The sequence below is a fragment of the Lytechinus variegatus genome, chromosome 12 (genome assembly GCF_018143015.1).
Source record: "Lytechinus variegatus isolate NC3 chromosome 12, Lvar_3.0, whole genome shotgun sequence".
Taxonomy (NCBI): Eukaryota; Metazoa; Echinodermata; class Echinoidea; order Temnopleuroida; family Toxopneustidae; genus Lytechinus; species Lytechinus variegatus.
This window is the reverse complement of record NC_054751.1, coordinates 33,142,271-33,160,999: the sequence shown is the minus strand read 5'-3', so window position 1 is coordinate 33,160,999 and position 18,729 is coordinate 33,142,271. Positions and strand designations below refer to the sequence as shown.

Here is an 18,729-nt window from a genome sequence, read left to right as displayed (position 1 = left end):
CTTTCAGAAGACTGAATGCTTTCTTCATGGGAGAGAGAGTGTGTGTGCAAGAGAAAAAAGAGGGAGATAATAAGATGAGGCGAGTGAATGAGATGTAGAGAGTGGATGGGAGAGAAAGACAATTCACGTTAAATAAAAGAGAAAAATAAGCATCATTCAATACACAAAAGATAACATAATAGAACTCCTGACATGATTTTTTTTCCATACAAATTCTTTGACTGGTCATTTATTTCTCTCTATCCCCTTCAAAGATTCAAACAGGTAACTTTGCAAGCAGCAGAATCATAAATCTCTACTAACAATAAATTACAAGAAAAAAAAGGCTCAATTAAAATACCAATGCTATTTCACAGATAAATTTACAACTTCAGCGATAAACAAACGCATATCCATAAGACTCTGCTGATCTCATAGATATATAATGTCTTAAAAAATACATTCTGATAACTTTGACAATTCAAATTGAAAATACAAACTCCAGGTACTTATATTCTGTTATGAGATCAAATCGACATTCCATGTCTCTAAAAGATACCTTATTCCTAGAAATTTGAATTGGATATTGTGTTTCCCAATTCAATCCAAAGTGCAAAATGCAATGTACATTAATACAGATCCACATTGAGCCAGTGTTCATATCAGTAAATGGATTGACCCCCTCCCCAAATAAAAATTTTGATTGGAGAAAAATCCTCTTCTCAATAATACTTATGAAAAAAAAAGATGAGGCACATCCAACTTGAATCTTCTCTACATATGCAGCAAATTTACAATAAATGTTTCCTTGATACTGATAAGCCTTGTGGACGATTCCATAAAAATACCTAACTTTTTTGTTTGGCCAATGAAACGTTGCAAATTATGACACCTAGATAGATCCTTGGCATTTGATTGGTTGTTTGATATCGACCATTCCGACCATTTTACAATGACGTCATCGACCGTGCAATTTTGGATCCATACGATTTTGTCCATTGCATGCAAGGAATTGTACGTGACAATCAACAGACCCAGCTCGCACTGCATGATCATATTTTGCATCGAGACTGATAAATTTCCTATGAAAAATAATCTAGTTTGAAGTGTCATATAAACCAAATAATGAATGTTTATGAGTGCAATGGACAGAATACTTCATTTGGTGAAAGATGAAATGAATGATCCATTCAACTCGTCTACGCCTCATTGAATGGATATTTTCATCTTTCAACTCGTGAAGTATTCTGTCCACTGCACTCATAAACATTCATTGTTATTCATTGTTTGTATACTGCTCAAGACATGATAGATTAAAAGGGATTTCATATGAACGAAAAGAGACAAATTATTTCAGGAAAGGCCCGCATAAAGGGGATCAGACATTCATACTTTATGGATTATGACAAATATTTCAGACTTGACCTCGGTGCAAAATATATGGATATCAACGGTAAGAAACAAATCTAAATATCACACTGACAATTCTGGCTTACATTGCAAATGTGGTAATTATGACGTAATTGTGCAATTCTGGTAACTTTACAGTGACTACAATTCCGGTTACTACCAAAAGCAATAGGGCCCTAATTAAAAATAAGTGTACCATAGCAGTTACCATAATAGAGTGACTTTTATTGAAACCCTGGTGTGCAGAGCAATGGCTAAAGTAGAGATGGAAACTTGGTCTAATGATGGACTGAAAACACTAGTGAAAAATAAAATCATGCAAATATATTGACATGTACTGTGGAATTATTTTTAAAGAGTTTAAGCTTTTACACTCAGTCAAGTAATATCAGAGGAGTGGTACAAAGAAAATTGTTCTGATTGATATCTTGCTTTACACGTTTGAAACACGTCCAGTGATCTGACTAATCATATATATTTTTGCAATCATTTCATTCATTATTTCAAGTGAAGACAATTTAATATTCTTTAGATATTTTACATGTTATTGCAAAATATAGGGCAAACTTGAAATGCATGTGACTTAACCAGGCACCGATCCAGCCAGATAAAAAAAATATAGTTTTGAGAGTCCGACTACAGTGCAAAAACAATATGGACCCTAAAATACTATTGTGTTTAATCCTGTAGGATCCACGCCTGTACTTAATTGATCTTAGTGAAATGCAGCCACGTTATGCACTTAATACTCGTTTTGATGCCACAATCAGCATGGCTCATTATTATATGTCAATTAATTAACATTTAAAATTAATCAATTCGTACAAAATGCATTTAATTCACAGTATCATAAACATATGTGGACAATGGAGTGACAGTGCGCTAAAATGAAAATATTACAGTTACAACATGCAGTCTGAAAAATAATAGAGTTCAGCACCATTACACACAAATGTGGGGGGGGGGGGGTGTTTCACAAAGATTTAACTTGGACTAAAAATCACTCTTAAATTCTGATTAGTGTGTGGTATTATAACATGTCACCACATTGGTCAGAGAACATGGGCTATGGTTTGTTCATACACTGTGTGATGAACATCATGTGTTCGTTGGTACATAAGCATGAATTCTAATCAATACTAACACTTTGTGAAACCATCCCCAGAACTCCAGAATGTTTTATACATAGAATTCATCATTTTAGACGTGATCAGATTTAGTTTGCATCAGAGGATCATTAAAATAAAGTTGTTCTCATGAAATACAAGCAAAGAAACACAAAACAATATACATTTATGATCACATTGCATCCTTCAACATAAATTTCTCATAAATTTGTAACAAAGGTATGTCCGACATAACACACCTTGAGAGTAACTGAAACTGAATGATGTTTGGGTGCTAGCCTGCAGTGATATATCACCAATGGGCTCTTATTAACATATATCTAAAAGAGAGAGAGGAAATGACTGTGAAATGAAATAGGAAAGAACATGGAATGCACAAGAGAAGGAAATAAGTTGATGAAGGGAAAGTGTAAAGAAAGAAGAGAAATAAAAGATGGGGAGATAGTGCAAAGAAAAAATAAAGACGAAAGACTAGCGAAAGAAAGGGGAGTAGAGACCATTAAGAGGAGAAAAGAAATGGAAAGAAGAAAGAAACAAGGAACAGAAAATGGATAGAGGAATAGCATATGGACAACACAAATATAAACAGACCAAAAATAAGAGTAGAATGGTAACCAATGTTAAAAACATGCTTAGTGGCACTGGTATACAAAATATCAATCATGTCAGATTCTGAGGATGTACAAAAAAAAATTACTGGCAGTGATGATCCCCATCATAATGTATCAAATCATGATTGCATGGATAAGAGCAAAGAAACTAACTTCAATCAAAAATAAATGCGTCCATACTCAAAGATGAGGGAAAAGTAGAATTTAAAGTCTCAAAGATCGTAGCATCCGTACACAATTGTCGGTTAGAACCTATTGCTCCTACATGTTGCAATGCGAAACCAGTGTCCTGTTTCACAAACACTTCTTATACAAGTTGATTATCAGCAAATCAAACTGAATGATTTCAGTAGCTTATAACTGTTATTGCTAAGTTTTTTTAATGGGCCCCAGTATTCATATACAAGGAAACAACCCCCCCCCCCCCCCTGGTCACCATAACCAGTTTTAAGATTTATTATGAGACCAGTCATCAGTAACATGACGAGACATTATTCTGATGTAATATGCACAATATTGAAGTGGAATGATATTTTTACTAGTATCATGTTCAATTCATCAGAATTTCTTTTTTTGGGGGGAAGGGGGTATTATTTTTATTTTAAGTCTGATAAACAAAACAGCACAATCAAAAAATTTTTTTTTATATTCTGGCAAATCATCACCAGATTTAATCCATTAATTGAATTCTTTCTCTGTTTGAAAGTTCTTCAGAATATAATAATTATCAATTCATGTCTGTTTCACATAATTCACATTGTGAATATGATTAACAACCATTGTATTCAAATATATAACAATCAAAATCATTAACTGAATATTGCTGAATAACTGTACTTCCATTTAACAGAATATGAAATATATGGTATATAGTTCAACCATAATGATATAAACTGAATTCAGTATTACCCATGTTTATAATTCAATCTATTTATTCACTCAATTCTATTTTAATGGAAAAGGGAACGAATTAAAAGAATGTGTCACTTAGATACCTCAATTTGAAAAAAAAATCATTTGAAAATATTAAGTCTTGATGAAATCCTACCTAGGCCAACATATCATCGCCCATGTAGACATAATTCTGGATATAGTTTCACCACTTATGCTCCATTACACATTTATGACTTTCATTGTATTCCATTCCTGTTTTATCCGATTTGAAAACATTATTAAACTTACATTTAATAAACACGTTTTGTATCCTATATCTTGTTATTGAAATGGACATTCAATTTCGAACAGAATTTGGCATCATTACAAAGGGTGACAGAAAATATATCACTAACACTACAATGACATTATCAAGTTAGGGGAGGGGTCGAGGTGCAGGTTGCAAGAAGCGTGGTCTAAGAATATGTGGGAAAGTGAGAAATTAGAATATACATGACCAAAATAATAATATAAAACAGAAAAGCGACTTTTGAATGCAAAATATACAATTTAAAGAAATAAGCAAAAATAAAATTTTCAGTCTTAATAACTAAAACTGAATAAGAGAGATAGAGAAAGAAAAAGGCAAAGGAAAATATGGAGAGAAAGAGAGAAGGGGGTTAAAGAAGGGGTCTTAGGGCAAGCAAACTATAAAATGGTTCAAATAATGCATTGATTGTGACAATTAAAAAATTAGGGGTTACCTCATCAAAATCCAAAAAACTGAGTGAGAAGAAAACATAATATATAATTTGATTTCATCAATTATTTTCTAGAGAACCATTGACCATTGTAGGTGCTGTGTTTGTTACTTCATGTTTCTTCTCTCTCCTAGAGGCCTTCTCCCTTTCTTTATCTTTTTTGTCTCTTTTGTTTTCTTTGTCCTTTTTGTGTTTCTTCTCTTTCTTTTTCTTCTTTTTATGACTTGAACCTTCCTGTGCATCACCCGAGACCTCCACACCTTCCTCCACTTTGGCTTTCTTCTCCGTTGTCCTTCTCTCAACCACACTTTCATCGATAACCAGTTCCGCTTCGCTGTCGTCATCATCAAATGTAATCAGGCTCACGCCATCAACAGGATCTGAGCTTGCTTCTGGTTCTGCAGGCCGAATTTCCACTGGCTCAACTTTAACCTCTGGTTCATCACTATGGATACCATTAACCTTCGGTTTCTCATCCGTATCCCCTTTGTCTCTCTTATGCTTTTTTCTTTCTTTCTTAACCACTTCACCTCCGTCCGAAGATTTATCTTCCTTCTTCATCTTCTTATTGTCTTTGTTTTTTTTATCACTCTCATCCCCGGACTCCTTTTTATGTTTGTGTCGCTTCTTCTTCTTCTCAGCCTTCTCCTCCTCAGCCTTGACTTGTTGCATCATCTTAGCGAGATCTTCTTCCATCTTGAGCAGGGCCAGCCGAGCCTTCTCGTCCTCCATCTTCTCAATGTCCTCCAGGTCATGCTCTTGACAGAAGACCTTGTCGTTGATGATGACGGTGGTGTTGCTTGAGTGGAGCTTGCAGTAGGAGTTCGGGCACACTTCACATAGCTTGACGGAACCCTTGCCACAGACGTCACAATGGTGCCAAGGACACTGCCATTTACCTGCAGAGGGGTGAATAGAAGGTTCATTCAATTCAGTTTACTACTGAGATAAACATCTCACCTGCATCACGCGATTCAACATAGCAGCAGTGCAGACTTTGAAAACTACTATAACTCGCAGAAGATGTTCAGTGATACTTGGTTACTCTTATTTCCACGTTTTATGAACTAGACCAATACACTTTACAGAGATAGGATGGTAATTCAACAAATACAACCAATGTGGCCAAAGTTCAATGACCTCACATGACCTTTGACCTTGATCATGTGACCTGAAACTTGCACAGGATATTCAGTGATACTTGATTACTCTTATGTCCAAGTTTCAAAATTCAGATCAATAAACTGGCAAAGTTATGATGGTAATTCAACAGATACCCCCATTATTGCCAAAGTTCATTGACCTTTGACCTTGGTCATGTGTCCTAAAATGCGCACAGGATGTTCAGTGATACTTGATTACTCTTATGTCCAAGTTTTATGAACTAGACCAACATACTTTTAAAGTTATGATGGTAATTCAACAAATACCCCCAATTCGGCCAAAGTTCATTGACCGTAAATGACCTTTGACCTTGATCATGTGACCTGAAAATTGCACAAGATGTTCAGTGATACTTGATTACTATTATGTCCAAGTTTCATGAATCAGATCCAAAAACTTTTAAAGTTTTGATTGTAATTCAACAGATACCCCCAAATCGGCCAAAGTTCATTGACCCTAAATGTCCTTTGACCTTGGTCATGTGACGTGAAACTCATGCAGGATGTTTGGTGATACTTGATTAACCTTATGTCCAAGTTTAATGAACTAGGTCCATATATTTTCTAAGTTATGATGACATTTCAAAAACTTAACCTCAGGTTAAGATTTTGATGTTGATTCCCCAACATGGTCTAAGTTCATTGACCCTAAATGACCTTTGTCATGTGACATGAAACTCTTAATAGGATGTTCAGTAATACTTGATTAACCTTATGGCCAAGTTTCATGAACTAGGTCCATATACTTTCTAAGTTATAATGTCATTTCAAAAACTTAACCTTAGGTTAAGATTTGATATTGACGCCGCCGTCGGAAAAGCGGCGCCTATAGTCTCACTCTGCTATGCAGGTGAGACAAAAATGGTAATGCAAACAAGGTCAAAATCATGTCATCTGTGGGCTGTTGTTGAGACCTTGTATCAAAAATGCAAACATTTTGAGGAACTAAAAGAACATTTGTTTGTATACGGCAATGGTTGCAACAACATATTGTCTGAAACAATCTAGTAATTCCTGGAGAAAACTCACAGTATTTAGCAAATTTTGAAATGAAGCCAACAGACAAAACATGGTTTAAAAAATGCACTGAAAAGCACATAACTGGATAATCTGTTATTAACATAATTCAGTCAAACATAACAATGTGAAGGAATAAAACTCAAAATGGGGGTGATAATTTCATCTTCATAATGAATAATGATACTGTTTGAAGCAAAATAGAATATACAAATTTTGTTCAATAATAATGCAACTTATTATTTGTTTCGCATAAACTGTGTTTACAGAGTGAATGTATCTATTCTATTGCGTGGTCAAGGCACAGTGGTCAGGTGCTGTGGTCAAGGCACAGTGGTCAAGATGCTGTGGTCAAGGCAGTGTGGTCATCAATACCCTGCCTTTACATATATATTTGTTGGTAAAGTTGATATACATCTGTATCGATATCAATCTGTACAAAATGCTTACCATATGGTTGTTTCTGTAGACCTAAGCAATCTAGATGATATGCTTTAGGACATGTCTTGACATCACACATGATAAGCTCCCCACCTTCACCACATCTGAAACAATAATCCTCATGCTTGACCTTGGGGATACCTAGTTTGTTCTTCTTCCGTTTCTTCTTTTTGTCTTTGGCTTGTTTAGATCTCTCCTCCATAGCCGCTGCAGCAGCAGTCTGTTTACGAGACAAAAATATTTATAAAAATCAAGCTACAATGCTCATCCTCGCTAATATAATTTTTTCTAGTGAATTTAGCAAATCACTAAAAGAAGTAAATGTAATATATACATATCAATACTTTGTAAATGTTCAGAGCTACTATTCTATCATAGTGGTGTTGACTTAACTAAGACATAAATTCTGAGGATGAAGTTCAGAGTTTGACCATTGCTTAACTGGAACAGAGCGATCCCTGCACAAATTTCATGGGAATGGCAGACAAGGGATTAAAACCTGTATTTTAGTCTGATGGTCAGAGTGTTCAATTCCCAAGCCATGGCATTCATTTAGCAAGAAATTCATCTACAGTGCGTATCAAAAAAAAGTTTACACTTTGAAAAAGCTCTGGGAATTAAAAAATATACAACATGTGGGTAATTTTTCCACATATAATCTTGGGTTTGGGTCTCGTCTATCCAATGAAAGTAAAACTTTTGACAGAATGTTACACTTGAGTGAGCACTGTCCATTTTTGTAAAGCTCGCAGAAATGCTTGTTTTTACGCAGTGTCAAGGGGAAAGGGCGAAATCAAACTTACCCTGCGATACATTTTTCCTGCATTTCCCTTGCACTTTTTGTCAATTAAGATAAAACAGATACATTCAAGCATTTTTAAACAAATTTGCCACCCAAATTGAAATTTCAACACTTAGTAAGGACAACTTTTACCCTTTTTGTGCCAGCTGGATCTGAGGACATAACTGAATCTGAACAAAAGTTTACATCAGACATCTCCTGCACTTTTTCACTAAGTTTTTATTATTTAAAGTGGGTTGACATTTATTATTTCATTTAATACTTGTTTCTCCACACTTTTCCCAAGCTCAACATGATTAACAGAATGAAAATCAAGCCTAATTCATTTTATGTAAATCACAGCTCAGTGTAAATCAAATATCATCTTGATGGCCTTGGTGTGTGGGGGAGTAGGGCGGGCGCAATGCACTCTTCGAAGTGTATTGGGCAAGGAAACAAGTTGAAAGAGGTCAAAAGTATCTTCAAATCAATTTTACTTGCTAAGTGACGTGTTCTTCATGATAAAGGTTTACTTTTATTCGCATAGCTATTTCAACGTTCTGCGCAAATCATTTTTCACTAACTTTTCAAAAGTAAGTGGTGCTCACTCAAGCGGAAATATTTTTCGATAGTTATATCGTCATTTGCTTGAATGGATCTGTACCAACGTTAAAATGTGGAAAAATCTTCAGGATATTACAAATGTATAATTTTACAGGATTTTTTCAAAGTGTAAACTTTTTTTTGATACGCACTGTATATTGTGCTGAACTCAACCTAGTGAATGAGTACTCAGCAAATTTACTCCTAGAATATACTCCGAACTGTACACCGGAGTTAAAGCCAGAGACGTTATGTTATGACTTTGAGTAGAACTACCCCCCCCCCCCATTTCATAAATCCCAGTAGTGAAGAATGGCAGTAGAAATACTTAGGCAAGTTATCAAAGTCAGTCCAGCATCCTTCCCACAGTGAGCCCACCAGGACTTTCTATCACAAATCCTCACATTTCACCATAGATAATACAATGGTGAATGCGGGGAAAGCTGCTATGAATAGATGCACAGTGCATTCATAGCAGGGTTCCAGCTATAGGATGCACAGTGTTTTTGACAAAGTGCATAAATCTACTTTTAAGAATAATAGTTTTACCTTAGGCCTGACCCCAATGAATCCACTGCAGTTTGAAGCACCACATTCACATCTTTTCTTCTCATTCCCAAGACAATCTAGATTATAGTTGAAACTTATCTCCTCACCTTCAGGAAAAAAAGAGAGTATTAATTACACATTTTTCAACTGCAGATCACACAAGTACATGTATGAACAAATGTGACATTAGACTTTTGAGAATTAAGTTATTCAATTTGTCAATAAATCATTAATTAAAAACATACATACATCTACAAAAAAATGAGAAAAAATTACTTTACCAATTATCACACAGAACATTAATAGAAAACAAGATGTTTGTAACATAGAATTTCTAAACAAGTGGAGCGCCTCTGGCAGTCTCACCTGCATTACGCCATTCAATATAGCAGCAGTGCAGACTTTGAAAACTACTATAAAATAATTATTCACAAAAACACCATTCAAATAATGATACAATACTATGTTCATTGACCCTAAATGACATTTGACCTTGATCACATTACCCAAGACTTGTGAGTGATACTTAATTACCGTTATGTTCACAATTCATAAACTATATCCATAAACTTTGATAGTTATGACAGCAATTTAATAATTACCTCTAACATGGCCAAAGTTCATTGACCTTAATGACGTCTGACCATGGTCATGTGAACTGAAACTCGTACAGGATGTTCAGTGATACTTGATTAATCTCATTTCCAAGTTTTGTGAATCAGATCCATAAACTTTCAAAGTTATGATAGTAATTCAAAAAATACCCCCAACTTGGCCAAAGTTCAATGACCTTAAATGACCTTCGACCTTGGTCGTGTGACCTGACACTCAGGCAGGGTATTCAGTAATATTTGATTACCCTTATGGCCAGGTTTCACAAACTAGGTCCATATACTTTTAACCAGGTCCATATACTTTTTAAGTTATCATGACATATCAAAAACTTAACCTTAGGTTAAGATTTTGATATTGACTCCCCCTACATGGTCTAAGTTCATTGACCCTGAATGAACTTCAATCTTGGTCATGTGACCTGAAACCCTGGCAGGATGTTAAGTAATACTTGATTAACCTTATGTCCAAATTTTATGAACAAGGTCCATATGCTTTCTAAGTAATGCTGTCATTTAGAATTCTTAACTTTGTTAAGATTTGATGTTGACACTGCTGCGGCCGGAAAAGCGGCGCCTATAGTATCACTCAGCTTTGCAGGTGAGACAAAAAATCAACTTATGCCATGAATGTTCTTTGACAGAGTATACACACCCAACAAAGATGAATGTGTATTCTTTTGGTCAATGAATTACTCTCCCTCATAGCTTGCTAAAAATGTTGTGAGAATGTCAGCATTTTATTAGAAGCAGTGAGGAGGCATAATTTCAGTGAGGACGTAAAATTGGAAACTAGCTGGACGACTGATATCATCATTAACATAGCCATCATCGTACTATTGGGATGGAGGGAGGGGGGAGGGCTATATAACAATACCTTATAACCTACAGTGATAACATGATGGATCATCAAGGCATATCAGATTTCATTTTCAACCTAAGATTAATATTAGGTTGCGATTAATCCAGCAAACCAAAGGGACCAAAGAAAAGAAAATTTTACCTGCAGCAATGTTCCTGATTGCAAAGAGCCCGACTCTCGTGTCTCCATTCACTGTCCATTTCTGGGTCTCACAGTTAGGTTGACATGAATGGTTCATAAATCGAGACAGGTTACCCTTAGGACCAGCATCAATGATACGATCTTTATCAAGGGTTAGGAAATAGAAGTCTGTGATGTTCTCTTCATGGGCCTGCTTGATCCGACGTCTGCATTCCTCCTCATCAACCAGCTCGCCCACGTACTCATTGACGAAATCGCCCTGCATAGGATTGTGGGTAATAAAAAAAGTGGTTTTGATTGACATCTCTGCTCACATTATGAGGTTTAACTTGATTAATATACCAACACAATGGTAGATTATTTCAAGGGCTACTTTTCTCACAAACTTCTCATGCACAGTAGAAGTAACATTTGAAAAAGAAAGGGGAATGAGACCAGAAAGCTGTTTGTAAGTGAGGCACAACATTGAAAGATATGACTGATGAACTCAAATTTTCTGTTCTGACATAGCGTGAGTGCATTCATTATAACCTCAATCACATTTTGAAAAATATTGAACTCTCATCCAGATGACTGTTAAAAATGAGAATCGTTATCTACCAAATGAGAATTCAACTGGAGCTTATGGGAATTAAAGTGATCGAGCTGAACAATGTATGTGCAGGAGACAATATTAGTATTATCATTAATTATACAATATAATTGTTCTTTGACAGAGTATACACACCCAACAAAGATGAATGTGTATTCTTTTGGTCAATGAATTACTCTCCCTCATAGCTTGCTAAAATGTTCTGAGATAGTCAACATTTCATCAGAAGCATTGAGAAGAAAAAAAAAAGATAAATTGTGAAACTAGATGGATTTTTCACTGAGTGCAGTCAAAACTTATAAACCTGTGCCATTGAAATAAATGAAACCAATCGCACACTTAATTTCACTTTTACAATACTTTCACAATCGAAGGTACCTTGCTAAAAGCTAAAGCAGCATCTTTTCTGCATTGAACTCGCAAGCGGCTTTACATAATAATAGCTGGATTTATAGAGCATTTTTTGCCTGAGGATACAAAGCGCTGCTATTATTACCCTGGCCTTAGCTGTGTGGCCATATAGGCACTGAAGCATTCACCTCACCTGGGTCAATGGAAGACAATCCAATCCTCACATTTCTTTGAGACAAAATAATGGGGAATGCAAGGAAAGTTGCTTTGAAAAGAGGCATATAATCTTTATAGCAGGTTTTGAAATAAAATACAGTTGTTGATAAGGTGTGCTGATCTTGTACAAACCTTTTTAATATCAACCATAGATAAGAGACCCCATCCTCTATGATTGACCTTGGTCTGAACTGCATCAGGATACGCTCTCTTCTGAAATCTTTGATTCTGGCATTTCTCTTTGGCAGGACAGATCTAAGGAAACAGAAAAAAATGAATAAAAATTGCTTGAAACACTGCTACTTATTACATACACCAGCACCAAGGCAGGTCAATACTTTCTCATGCTGGACTCTTAAAAAATAAAAAAACAAACCTGTTTTGATGTATTCTGAACATATATCTAATATCACAATTTTGCAATTTTTTTAGGTTACTCTATCCATTTTTGTTGTTATACCTAGTGGTGTACAGCTAGCTGTAAAGGTGCTTGATATAAAAGAAATTATTATTACTACGATTAAAATTATCATTCTGATCATCATCATGATGACATACTGACTAAACATGTGGAATACCACATGGAAATGGCAGGTGGTCATGCGAGTAAGCAAACATGCTTGACTTCAGAAATACATTGAACAAACAAAATGAAGACACAAGTTTCATGAGGCAAAATACAAACTTATTACAAGACTGACAGACTATGAAATGTTCTTTGACAGAGTATACACACCCAACAAAGATGAATGTGTATTCTTTTGGTCAATGGATTAATCTCCCTCATAGCTTGCTAAAATGTTCTTGGAATGTCAACATTTTATCGGAAGCAGTGAGGAATATCATAAAAGTCATAAATATCAACGATTAAACTTATTTCTGGTTTATGACTTGAATACTGGAGGAAACTATGGAAATGATAGTGAAAAGCTGTGTATAATGCTGTATTGCAATGGAACCATCAATCATCAATGTAAGAACAGATTGGCCCAATTCATTCAAAGGTCACATGCACCGGGGGGGGGCTACTTTCATTGATGAGTGGATACCAAGCGCGACCATGGGGTCTCGAAAAGCACCCTAAACACATAGTTTCCATTTTCTGAAAATGCACCCCTTAACAAGTATTGGCGTGTGAAACCATACCCTTAACAAGTATTGGAAACAAAATGATACTCTTGGCAAGTTCCCTAAATTGACCCCTTAAACAAGTACAGCGATATTTTTAACGTCACGGATGTCGGTCGTCTGCCTACCTTAATTCACCCACATCATTGGGTTTAGAACAGACCCACCTCCCACATCTCGCCCAAATCGTACTCTAAACACCTAGTGTTGACTCATGGAGCAAAAGTACACCCTTTATAAAAACATTTAGTCTTATTTTTTTACACCCTTGCAAATTTGACCCTAAACACGTAGCTTTCCCAGCGAAAACAGATACTTTTTCATTATTTTAGTGTTTTTGACACCCTATCATGTTACGTACGTAACGTGCCCTATCTTGAAAAAGACATCCTTTTTACGTGTTATGGGGTCTCGCATGGTACCTACTCGTCAAAGTAAGAGGCCCCCCAGGCATGCACCACACACAAATAAGCATGTATGGGACCACATCCAAACTGTGCATAGTCAAACAGGCTTTAGAGACACCTTACCTGTGGGTGGCACTCAATGAGGAGTATTCTATTGAGGCAATCTGAATCAGGTCCACATGGATTCTCCATATCAGGACGACATTCACAAGCTTGACATTGGGTGATATCAAACGCTGGCATTACTACATTACCTACAGGACGATTTGTCTGAAAAAAGAGAGAAATTATGAATAGATTGTTCTGTGTCAATAGGATGAACAAAGAATGTAATGTAAAATAAGGTTAAACAAGGCTATGAGTAATCTGTAAGGAATCAGGGGGTGTTGCAAGAAAACATTTGCAATCAATTCAAATTTCAAGTGCAAATCTACAAGTGATAGGTCAATTTTAACCAAATGAAAACTATTTATACTTGTTGATCCAAGAAGCAGAACATCAATCAATTGCAAATTTCCAATGAAATGATTCAATTGATTTTGGGACCTGACTTGCGTCAATTGCAAGTTTCTTGCAACACCCTATTAGATAGGCATTTTGTGAGCCAGTCTGATAGTACAGATCTATGTGTATCATGCAGAATTTATTATTTACATCTGGTGTCTTGAGCACATTGCAATTGTCTGGAGCGGCATTGGCAGCTTCGATGCTACCATCATCATCATAATCATCATCATCCCCTATCACATTATCTAACTCGGTTAGTTGTAAAACTGGGTTCCATGTTTATGCTAGATCTCTGATAAAGATGTGACTTATATCTTCAGCTATTTCCACTACCTATTAAGATACAGCCATGGAATACATAATGCCGTACTTTGGCAAAAGGAAGCAAGTTACGAAAGTATCTTTTGTTGTAAATGAGCGATGTGTGTTTGTCATTTACATAGGCGTCAGTGCAATTTAACAGCATGTTTTCTTCAATATCTTTCCATAAAGCGATCATTTCTTCCCCAAACTTTGCCTGAACGTGCAACATACATAAGGTGTTTCAGAAACAACAACAATCACTCAGATTTGACTGATGTGTCACTTGCTTCCTTTTGCCATAGTTGGGCAGCAAAGTGTACTCAGTTACTAACCTTGATGAACTTGAATGGTGCTGGTTTCTTGTTGCTGTGTTCTATTTCTTTAGCAATTTTCTGCTCTTTAGATTCTTTCCAGATTTTGTATTTCTGTGATGCTTCCTTCAAAGCTAGCAGAAAAAAAAACATTAAAAAGTTTCGATCCATCAAAATCATCCATCAAAATTGTATGACATGCTTCATATCATATGTTCAAAAAGTATTATATAAAGCAAGATAATGGGCTTCAAAACAAATTTTAAGGTTTGGCATTTTGATTGACCCTGAAGATTCATACATGATAACACTAAGAAACCATTAACACAATGTCAAATACAGAGTATCAGTGCATCAATACTTATTATATGGTCATGTTGATTTTTAAGAAAATAAATCACACTGGCTAATAAGAATCTTAAAAACTTGTTTCAAATTTTAAAGGGGACGAACATATGTTAGTTAATATCTGCGTACTACTGATATATTAGAAAATACTTACCATAACTTTTTTTAATGTAATTTTTATTACTATTATCATTATCATAATCATTTTTTATAATTTTAATCATTATCATCGATATAAATCAATTAATGTTTAAGTTTGGGTGGTTGCTGGAGTTTGTACACAGAGAAAGATTTCATACTCACTGAACAATATAATGAATACACAATCTTAATGGTGCACCATACTAATACCTTGGTCACATTTGTTCTATGGCGGCCTTACGGCAAGTCGAAAACAGCCGTTTTAACATTTGATTGTACCAGCTACATAAAGGTGGTTTTAGTAAAAATGAATAGAACGGCCGTTTTCGACTCTCCGTACGACCGCCGTAGAGCAAATGTGAACGTGGTATAACATTACATTAGTAAATATAGACTGACAGACTATTTAATGTTCTTTGACAGAGTATACACACCCAACAAAGATGAATGTGTATTCTTTTGGTCAATGGATTACTCTCCCTCATAGCTTGCTAAAAATGTCCTGAGAATGTCAACATTTTATCGTAAGCAAGTGAGGAATATAACGAAATATCTCTTCTCATTCTTCATTACCATACATCTTCAAAGAAAAAAACCCATCCTGACAATGCAAAGAGTCCATACCAAGGGTAAATTGAACAGCCAGTCTCTTAAGGCTTACTTGGAATACTCCCTAGGGAGTGGTGATTGAACATATGTGGGCAAGCCAGATCAATAGCCAAAGTAATAATGAATATATAAAGTGCTCTGTATCTTTAAAAGCGCAATATTAAAGCAAATTATTTTCATTCCAAAGAGTGTCCATACCTAGACTAAAGTGAGCAGCCAGTCTCTTGGAGTTAGCAGTATCCCTGCTTCCCTTGTCACCTTCCTGGTACTCAAAGACTCTTCCCTGATGGGTCCAGAAGTAATCATTGGATCCAAAGAACTGTACAGGAAACTCTCCTACAATGTGAGTCTTGTCTTGGATGTTCTGAGGGACATCCTTCGGGTTGCACACACGGCCAGGCCACCATCTGAAACAGAGGGAAAAATCAAACTACAGTCAAACATGTGTTAGCAGCTACCTGCCTATAGCAGTCGCCTGATGACCACTAAAGCAGGTTCCCATGGGGTGCATCAGGTGACTACCGCAGTCACATGTCTATAAACGTCCAAAGAACTTATGCTTCCTTTGGTGATCACTATTGACAGGTTTCAATGAGAAGGAAAATGCTTGCTCTACATATTTGGACACTGCATAGATTTGAAATTGTGATAACAACAAGACCGCTACCTGAAACGGACAGAATTGGCGTTATCTATCCAGTTGTAACACAGCATAAATGTTCTTATGAGGTTGAATACCTTCGGCGGTCTCTATGAAACCTGATTATTAGGATCAATACATCAGCTCTGAGCACTATTGAACCAACTTGGTGTCAAAATTAGGATACTAGATTACTTCTCAATTGAAGCTTTTCTGACATCTAAAACTACAGACCAAAGAAAAGAAAATGCTCACCCAAGTTGGTAAGCTGTCATAAAGTACATTCATTGGTGCAAGCAATTTATTGGACTAATTGAAGAGAGTCCTTTCAATTAATTTTTCCCAAAAGAAGTGGTTGAGAAAATCTATGATTTATATCAAGGTTTAACAACAAATAAAAGAGTATTTCCAAACTGATATGAAGAGTAATCAGTGAGGACATACCTGTAATTGCCTAGTTTGACCCAGATGATATCCCCATAGCGCGGTCTCTTCCCGTTGACACAGTCTCTACAAAACCAGCTTCCTTCTGGTACAGAATCTAAACCTAGACACTTAGGATGGTATGCTGCAGGACAACTCTCACAGCATATCAGATCACCACCTACATACAAAACATTATATAGTCTTACATGGAAAACAGAAATGTCTCAAAGATGCAAGACCAACCTGGACCAACCCAGCCCATTCAGCTAAAATAGCAGTTTAGCTAATGACATTGCTATAAAGGTTTTGATATGTAACACATCCAATTGCATGATAAATCAGAAGTATTGAAATCTTGGTGTAGTGTGTAGCACAATAATATACTGTTGTTGTTAATGCTGATTCAACCAGCATGTGTCCTGTGACCTATTGTTTCAGAGATGTTACCTTGCTGCTATGGATTCAAATCTCTTTTAAAAGTAAAAAGACACCTCCATACATGACTGGTTCTAGAAAAACAAAATACACTCCATCAAGAAATGTTTCGTGATAGAAAACTATGCTGTTAAGCTTGTGAGACGACTCTATGATTGGATCCATACTTACCCAATGAACAGGTGAAACACCAGCTCACGCTAACATGGGTATGGTGCTTTTGTGATTTGATTGCTTGGAAATGACGACTACAGACGAGGGAGTTTGCAGCCAAGACGATACTGCCAGCCGCTATGCAAATATCCCCCTGATGGTAGGCTGTAGGGCAGCGGACACAACGCATCAAACGACCTGATAAACAATAACATTAACAAAATCATTTGAGTTACAGATTCAATCTGAATTATTAATGATCAGTTTCACCATACAAGCTGGTAATATTCTCCAAATCGTATACCTACATATTCTATTTTTTCACACATTATCCTCACAAGTTAGATTTTTGTAATGAAGTTACATTCCCAATAAACTCTGCATGTGAAAGAATGAATTCCTATCAGGTATTCATTATTTCATCTGGGTTGAGTGCAGCACATTGTGGATAAATTTCTGAAGGAAATTTTGGGGTAGGATGTGAACCTACAATCCTCTGAGTATAAGATGAGAGCTGTACCCACTTCACCATGACGATTTGACAGTCAATCAGAAGTCCAGTTTTTAATCCGAATTTGTCCCCGTTGAACAGAGTTGGCCAGATACAACTTACTCTCGCTGCAAATGCCCTAACCCACTCTCTTGACTTTGCAGGCATCATCTATCCTCACCCAAACCATCCTACTCGCCTCCTCTTCCTTCTTCCATCTCTCTTTAGGCTATCCTCTCCTCCTTGTGAGTTGGCTCAGTTGGTAGAGCGTCCGCCTCACAACCGGGAGGTCGGGGGTTCAAACCCCGGCCGCGTCAGACCAAAAGACGTTAAAAGATGGGAGTTGCTGCTACCCTGTTTGGCGTCCAACGATTAAAGGGATAGAGCCTCGTCGATCTGGCGCTGCACAGCGGCTGCCAGGCCCACGATCAATTGGGCAAAGCAAATTTTCTGAGTATTTCATGTCTATTTCGAACAATAAAATATGGATTTTCATTTTGTTCCATCCACAATGATAGAAGAGACTTACCTCTTGATGCTTTGGTGCTCTTCGGATTATCAGCAAAGCATGCTACGCAGGCATGAAGGGGACAGGTGAAGCCACGATTATCAAACCTGGTGAGTGGGAATCGACGGATGCAATCCTCATGATAGTATTTACCACAGACAGGGACATGACATCTCTTGACCTCCTGGTCAGATTGTTTGCACACAAAGCAAGAATGAACACCTACAAAAAGCAT

At 36.5% G+C, this 18,729-nt stretch overlaps 1 protein-coding gene across 1 annotated transcript in view; it reads right to left on the bottom strand.

Annotated features, from left to right (window-relative positions):
* Positions 1–1,448: 1,448 nt before the first annotated feature.
* The window catches only part of LOC121425012 (histone-lysine N-methyltransferase NSD2-like), a 35,483-nt gene continuing 18,202 nt past the window's right edge, over positions 1,449–18,729 (bottom strand). Inside the window, exons 9-19 of the mRNA XM_041620943.1 lie at positions 18,516–18,716; positions 17,515–17,694; positions 16,927–17,086; positions 16,041–16,249; positions 14,766–14,878; positions 13,747–13,893; positions 12,221–12,343; positions 10,930–11,188; positions 9,316–9,422; positions 7,392–7,602; positions 1,449–5,660 (exon numbers count right to left, since the gene is read on the bottom strand). Of these exons, the coding sequence (XP_041476877.1) occupies positions 4,822–5,660; positions 7,392–7,602; positions 9,316–9,422; positions 10,930–11,188; positions 12,221–12,343; positions 13,747–13,893; positions 14,766–14,878; positions 16,041–16,249; positions 16,927–17,086; positions 17,515–17,694; positions 18,516–18,716 (2,549 nt within the window). The 3' untranslated portion in view covers positions 1,449–4,821. The remainder of the gene's footprint in view (positions 5,661–7,391; positions 7,603–9,315; positions 9,423–10,929; positions 11,189–12,220; positions 12,344–13,746; positions 13,894–14,765; positions 14,879–16,040; positions 16,250–16,926; positions 17,087–17,514; positions 17,695–18,515; positions 18,717–18,729) is intronic.